The sequence below is a fragment of the Spea bombifrons genome, chromosome 10 (assembly GCF_027358695.1).
Source record: "Spea bombifrons isolate aSpeBom1 chromosome 10, aSpeBom1.2.pri, whole genome shotgun sequence".
NCBI lineage: Eukaryota > Metazoa > Chordata > Amphibia > Anura > Pelobatidae > Spea > Spea bombifrons.
Window position 1 is genome coordinate 6,019,986 of NC_071096.1, and position 7,610 is coordinate 6,027,595.

At 42.3% G+C, this 7,610-nt stretch overlaps 1 protein-coding gene across 1 annotated transcript; it reads right to left on the minus strand.

Moving 5' to 3' along the window:
- Nucleotides 1-3,530: 3,530 nt before the first annotated feature.
- FADD (Fas associated via death domain) lies at nt 3,531-7,266 on the minus strand. Its single transcript, XM_053448784.1, has 3 exons — nt 7,141-7,266; nt 6,692-7,005; nt 3,531-4,250 (listed from the first exon to the last, which is right to left on the minus strand). Exons 2-3 carry the CDS (start codon nt 6,975-6,977, stop codon nt 3,979-3,981), a joined length of 558 nt encoding a protein of 185 aa, XP_053304759.1. The 5' UTR covers nt 6,978-7,005; nt 7,141-7,266; the 3' UTR covers nt 3,531-3,978.
- Between the last annotated feature and the right edge of the window lie 344 nt (nt 7,267-7,610).

A 7,610-nucleotide genomic window follows, 5' to 3' on the forward strand; every position in this document is an offset into this window, starting at 1 on the left:
TATATATGTATATGTATAATGTGTGTGTGGAATAAAAAATAAGTATTAGTAATGTATTTTTTTTTACAAAGCTTAATTTATAAACACGTTTAGCTTTCCTTGAAATATCAGTTGGAGTCTGAAAGGAATGCATATAAGAACTCGGTGAGTAATCCTGACCCTCTGTGATTACTTTAATACACAATCTTCCAAAATGAAAGAAAGAAAAAGAAAAAAAGCACATACCTGACCTAGAACGTGCAGCCCTGCTGCAGCAGCTGCCCCCTTCTCAGTGCTCCAACATTTGTTGAAGCAGCCAATCAGTGGCAGGAACTGCTCCTTTTTAAAAGGCACTGAAACCAGCTGGGGAGTGGGGAAAGGGGCCGTTGGCCTTTAAATGGGGACATTCGGGAGGCAATTGGATCCATCCAACTAGGCGTGTGCTAGCCGTACTTTGCTAGCCGTACAGATGACTGTTGGGGGTTTTGCCTTTAATGTAATCACATTACTATATTACATCTTATTCTGGTATACGCTTCAAATTCCATGCCAATAAAATATCATTTTTGGGTACTCCGCTTTTCTGTCCAGCACAGTTGGGTTTGCGTTCAGGCGTCCCTTTAACCAAAACCAGAGCTAAATAAACGTACAAAACAAATTGCACTTTATTTCTAATGCCATTTTTTTTTTTTTTTTTTTTTTTTTAATAATACTGCTTTGTGGCCAAAATATAACAGAAATTGGACCCCAGCCTTTTCGGAATGATTTAATAACACCACTTTGTTACGTTCTTTCTAAAAGAGGTTTTTTGATTTTTGTAGTTGTTTATGTCTATGAAAGATTTGATTGAAAGGCCCGCAATGCACTGGAGTGCTGAGTTAACCAAAACCACGGGTTCTGGCAGAGAAAAAAAAATAGAATTCCTTGCTATTTTTGGCCCATATTCTTTACTGGGCACGTGTCCAGTTCTGCATTAGATATGGCTTCTTAAAATAGCAGAAATCATTCTTTATTGTGTTTTTGAAAGGAAACGCTTAAACATGACAAAAGGCAACGGTATTTCATTTGCAGCATTAAATCTGGATCATGTGACTAACCGTATATAGCCGGCTTCACGTAAACCCCGTAGCTTTAATCAGCAGCTCCAGAAAACATTCAGCAATCTCGGCGTTGCTATGCATGGGGCTGTTGGAAAAACAGGAATGTTTGCCTCCCAACTGTCCCGATTTTACCACTCTATCCGGCTGTCCCTTGGACAGAAGTAGAGCTCGGCATGACATCGGGGTTCAGACGGCAATCCTGTGGTCCCATACCCTTGTGCTGTATGGGGTCAGGGGTATAAGCTGTGAGGTATGGGGTCAGGGGTAGAGGCTTTGAGGTATGGGGTCAGGGGTAGAAGCTGGGAGGTATAGGGTCAGGGGTAGAGGCTGTGAGGTATGGGGTCAGGGGTAGAAGCTGGGAGGTATAGGGTCAGGGGTAGAAGCTGTGAGGTATGGTGTCAGGGGTAGTAACTGTGAGGTATGGGGTCAGGGATAGTAACTGTGAGGTATGGGGTCAGGGGTAGAAGCTGTGAGGTATGGTGTCAGGGGTAGTAACTGTGAGGTTTGGGGTCAGGGGTAGAAACTGTGAGGTATGGTGTCAGGGGTAGAGGTTGTGAGGTATGGTGTCAGGGGTAGAGGTTGTGAGGTATGGGGTCAGGGGTAGAGGTTGTGAGGTATGGGGTCGGGGGTAGAGGTTGTGAGGTATGGGGTCGGGGGTAGAGGTTGTGAGGTATGGGGTAGGCAGACTGCAATCTCAATGATGCTTCACCAGACTGGCAAATGCCCAGCGAGCCAGTAGCCAATAGAATCTTATTAGTAAGCAACCTCAGGACGAATACGCATGGCAGCACTACCTCTAGCACAAATCCCGCCAGTGACCACACTTATGCCATTTGGCGGCCACTGGCCTTAAAGTGCCATGGCCACTAACTCATCCCCAGTCTGGCCATGTATGGTGCTAAAACTGCCTTTTTGTCTGTAATTCAGAACACAATGAATTTCAGTTGTATTCTGGAGTTTTGTTAGCTGTGTGTACTGCAGTGCTAATATTTTCACACGATAATTTTGATTGATTTATTTATTTTAAAGACCTTGTCCACCCACCTTGGCGAACTTATCGCTTTCCTAAATATACCCAGCATTAAAAGCATTAGCCCCAGAACTTGGCTGAACCCCCAAGCCCATCTCGGAAGTATTTGTTTAATGTAATATTCTTCATATTTTCTCAGGGAATCGTTAATTGTCATGTGACACAAAAGCAGGCACTGATTGTCGCTGCCAAAACATTCTGAAAAGTAGATTTTAGTTGGTCAAAAAGCTGGAAAAAATGAATAAAATGACTTAATGTAAAAGGCTATCTGCTTAACATACTGGAGAACTTGATGTAAAAGAAGTAGGAGTGCTTTCAAAAATAGACATTTTAATAGTTTATGTTTAATATTTAACAAAATGCAAAGCGAGTGATCAGTAGGAAAATCGGCAAAAAATCAGTATTTGGTGTGACCGCCTTTTGCCTTCAAAACAGCCTTAATCTTTAAAGAACTTGGCCGGTAGGTTGTTCTAAATGACCGATGATGTTGAGATCAGGGCTCTGTGGGGGCCAAACCATCACTTTCAGGACTCTCTTCTTCTTTACGCAGTTCTTAACGGCTTTGGCTGTATGTTTGGGGTCGTTGTCACGCTGCAGAATACATTTGGGGCCAATCAGATGCCTCCCTGATCGTATTACATTGAGGGGATTAAAACGTGCATGGGAAAGGCATATGGTTATCTTAAATGTAAGAAAATAAGACCAAGGACTGAATAAGGTAACGTGCTATCGTCAAAGGGGATACCCTTTATTGTGCCAACATAGAAACAAATGTAAAGTCGCCTAAGCCTTTGAGACCTCGGAGGTCTCTTCTTTAGTTGGAAAGATGTTCATTCTAAGAAGTCACGACTCTATGAAGGTTGGTCCCCTCTAGTGGACACTGCTGGCCAGGCACCTCCTAAGTCCTCCCTTTGAGGTTGCAGTCTGGATGCAGTCACATTATTGTCGTTTTGTATTCTATTATGTATTGTAATACTCACTCCTGTTCTTTACACAATACCGTGCTGTTGACTGCTATTCACAGCTGCTGCCCTTAGAGTTCATTTGATTTTAATTACCATGTAACAAAAGCAACGTTCAACCTCCCGCCCCCAACAACGTTTCCTTTGTTTTACAGTGATTTTTTTTCTCTTTAACTCTCCAAGTACCAGAAGAGTTTGCATCGTATGAAGTGCATATCCAGCACAGAGTAAAAGAACGGCCATTCAAAGATCGGCCATTTCCACAAATATATTGCTTGACTTGACCCTGTCCTTTTTTGGTGATACTTTTCCAATTCCTCCTCTTAAATAGTATATAAACAGGGTAAAACACGCTTCTAGGCACTTAAGGGGGCCAGAAAGGAGAGAGGGGGGTGGATTGTCAGGAACACACAAGACAGATTCGGGGGTGAGGGGTGGGAATGACTTGTCGAAGAATAATGGGTGGTCTTCTTATGTCCTGATAGGTGGAGGCTGATTATAACTGACTAATCGGTCAAGCCATCACCCAAGAACAGGTAATCTCCCATGCCCAGGTATAGGCCATTGTTGTAGTCCAGGCTTGGTATGACCAGTGATGCGGTTATTGTTTTAATGTCCTGAGTCTAAATTGTGAACGATCATCATGGGCCAAAGTGGGCTGATGAATGTGGCTTTGCAGACCAAGGGTAGATGGTATGTACTGCCAGTCTTCACATAAAAACGTGTTATGTTAAAAAGAATGATATTGACATGACTGTTTCTTTAAGGCCATATCCCACAGCTCAAGTTATGACATCATGATCCACAGGTGACATCACTTATAGACTCAGTGGGTATCAAGCCCATCCACCAGAAAGCTGGAGTTACTAATATAATCGAAGTCCAATGAAAGAGTGTGCGTACGAGTCTAGTTTACATTGAGCTCATCTCTCAATATATCCGCCACCAATTTCATGCTACAGCTCTCTAGCGCTCGAATCAGGACGGTTACATTTGCCTCGCTCCCTTCTCTCCGCTTCCATTCTCTAAGACATGTCATCTGCTGCTCAACCAGGCTGTAAGGGTTTGCGACCAGGGCACGATCCAAAATATTTTCAGGGAGACCAAGTTTTCGCATGAGCATCTTCCACTTGAGGCCAATATTATCACATATGATTTCAAATGCATGATCGAGCAGACCTAATGAACAAAGCAGAATGCATTTGATTATGTTACATTATAATGCATTTAATTATAAGTAGTGTTTAATTGCTTTAATGTAGAGACAATTTAATAGACGTTTCTTAATTATCAAGAAATTTGACGTAAATGCAAACTCTGGTTTACTTACAATGTATTTGGTTAATTCAATATTCTGTGGGATAATTATCAGCAGGGAAATTGTAATCAATATCTTCATTGCAAGATTTGTCAGCATAGCTTTATTCTGCCTGGCGCAGGAATGTGTTCATTCTCCCAAGGTTCTCCCCCTACGTTTCCCCCCATTACTTTTAACCTTCTATACCTGCCATTGTGATAGAAACATTTACATACATAAACAGATTTAAGAAATTACAAGAAGGAAGTGTATTTCAAAGGAGGAGAAACGTAAGAACAAGAGGCCATCATCTAAAACTAGATGGTCATATACTTAGATGAAGCATGAACATAAACGGAAGAGTTCTACACTAGTACCGGGTTGGACCCCCTTTTGCCTTTAGAACTGCCTTCATTCCTCGTGGCATACTTTCTACCAGGTGCTGGAAACATTCCTCAGAGATTTTGGTCCTTATGGACATGATGGCATCACACAGCTGCTGCAGATTTGTCGGCTGCGCATCCATGATGTGAATCTCCCGTTCCACCACATCCCAAAGGGGCTCTGTTGGTGACTGTGGAGGCCATTGGCGTTCAGTGAACTCATGTTCAAGAAACCAGTTTGAGATGATGTGAGCTTTGTGATATGGTGCATTATCCTGCTGGAAGTAGCCATCAGAAGATGGGTGCACTGTGGTCATAAAGGGATGGGCATGGTCAGCAACCATACTCAGGTAAGCTGTCGCATTTACACGATGTTCAGTTGGTACTAAGGGGCCCAAAGTGTGCCAAGAAAATGTCCCCCACACCATTACACCACCACCAGCCTGAACTGTTGATACAAGGCATGATGGATCCATGCTTTCATGTTGTTTACACCAAAGTCTCACCCTGCCATCTGAATGTTGCAGCTAGAATTGAGACTCATCAGACCAGGCAACGCTCTTCCAGTCTTCCATTGTACAATTTTGGTGATTTTGTGCGAAATGTAGCCCCGATTTCCTGTTCTTAGCTGACAGGAGCGGCACCCGGTGGGGTCTTCTGCTGCTGTAGCCCATCTGCTTCAAGGTCCGACGTGTTGTGCGTTCAGAGATGGGATTCTGCATACCTTGGTTGTAACGAGTGGTTATTTGAGTTAGTGTTACCTTTCTGTCATCTCAAACCAGTCTGCTCATTATCCTCTAACCTCTGACATCAACAAGGCAGCAACCTTCACACAACTTCTGCTCACTGGATATTTTCTCTTTTTCGGACCATTCTATGTAAACCCTAGAGATGGTTGTGTGTGGAAATCCCAGCAGATCAGCAGTTTCTGAAATACTCTGACCAGCCCGTCTGGCACCAACAACTACCATGCCACGTTCAAAGTCACTTAAATCCCTTTTCTTCCCCATTCTGATGCTCGGTTTGAACTTCAGCAAGTTGTCTTGACCACATCTACATACCTTAACGCATTGAGTTGCTGCCATTGCGATCCCCTTTGGCATTGGGTCTAATGACAGGATCAGGTCTATGCAAACCCATGGAGAAAATGTATAATTAATCTCCAGAGGGAGAGAAAAATATGGGAGATCAAACTAATATACCGTTTTAATACCCTACTCACCGGCCTCAATAGAGACAGAGAATTCATCTCCCATTATAACATTACAAACCGTTAATCCTCTCACAATTCTAATTAACTACAAACAACTTATTCCTGGGAACATTTGACTCCTTCATGGATCTGGCATCTGTCAAATGGTTTTATGGCCCCTCTAACCAGCTAGTAAACTGACCAAGGATGCTCTGATTGAACCATATCTGTCCTTTGGATCTCTGCTAGTCCAGCTAATTTACTGCTGAACAAATTCCCCAATACCTCTGTGTTTATCTAAAGTCTTTGTTAACATGTGAATTGTGTTTTTGTATTTAGAAAAGTCTGCTTTAGCTTAATTAATGCCTGAGGAAGAGACCTAACTACTTGGTCTTGAAAGCTCACAATTAAACTCTCAGCCAATAAATGGTATCATTTTAACTATACTTTTCTTCTGTTTTCTCAACGGCTAACGCGGTACAAAACCTTTTTATCAGTATAATTAGAATGGGCAGACTATGAATTATAACTCACCTGTACTCACCTGAGGTGTTTTCTGTAAGCCCCTATTAGTGGTCTACAGAAGGACTGATCTAAATGGCCTTGTGATAGATATCATTATTACATCTGTATGTTGGGGGGGGGGGGAAATAAACCACTGATGTAAGTATACTGTATATATGTATTGTAGAGTTGATATTAAAAAAAATCCCAACCTCCTCTAGGGAGATCATGAAAGACCACTCACCTCTTTCTTCTACGCTGGGCTGCGTAGAAATACCTGCTTGATAAGCACTCACTTCGTTTACAAGATCCTTTCTTTTGATCAGGCGTAACATTTGTTCGAGAATGTCTAACTTGTCTGCGGACAGTTCGTCCATCTCCGTAAGAGCCGTGAAGAGATCGGTCGCCCTCGTAATCCCTTCCAATTTTCGCTTGGAAATTTTCCCCTTGCAAAGAAACTTTAAATCCTCGAGTTCCTTCTCGTCGATTTTTAAAGCGATACTCAGCAGCATCACTTTGAAGTCGTCCATGTCTGGCCCTTGATTCGTTCTGCGTTACCTTTTGGGGGGGAAGAGGTAGAAATGGTCAGATATGGTCTTCTTTAGTTTCACTTTCCTTTAAAAAAAAGAAAAGTAGCGAGACTGACAGGAATAAAGTTTATATTAGTTTAGATCTGTGCAAAGAATCACTTACTACTTCTCTACTTCTTGTTAGTAAAAGTCTGTACCGAGCGGCCGAGAAGTTGTTGAAAAAAATGTCTTAAAACCAGGAAGCAAATAATTGAGGGAACTGAGCACGTCATTCCTGTCTTTACCCCTCCCATGTGCAGAATTAACATGTTCACTCCCTACAACTGTATTGATTCGACTAAATAGAGGACAGTTTGGGGCGTTTAGTCCCAATCCAACTCAAAATTGAAATGGGAATTTCTTAAGCCTTCTGCCATTGTCCATTAGTTGTACGTAAAATGTGTATTTTTTGGAACGCTTTGCATAATTAGTAACTTTATAAAGAACTGTTTTGTGGCTTACCCATGATCCTTTGGTGCTTAAAAAGAGAACTTTCTCGACCTGCTGATTTGTCAGAGACGGGAATACGTCACCAGATTGCTGGACTGCTTCTACAACCAAAACGCTGCGGCTAATCCAAAAAGTTTAGTCTGT

Coding starts and splice junctions, on each gene's coding strand:
- FADD (XM_053448784.1), bottom strand. CDS start 6,977: ATGGACGACTTCAAAGTGATGCTGCTGAGTATCGCTTTAAAAATCGAC. Junction 4,251..6,691: donor GCCCAGCGTAGAAGAAAGAG/GTGAGTGGTCTT, acceptor TTTGTTCATTAG/GTCTGCTCGATCATGCATTT.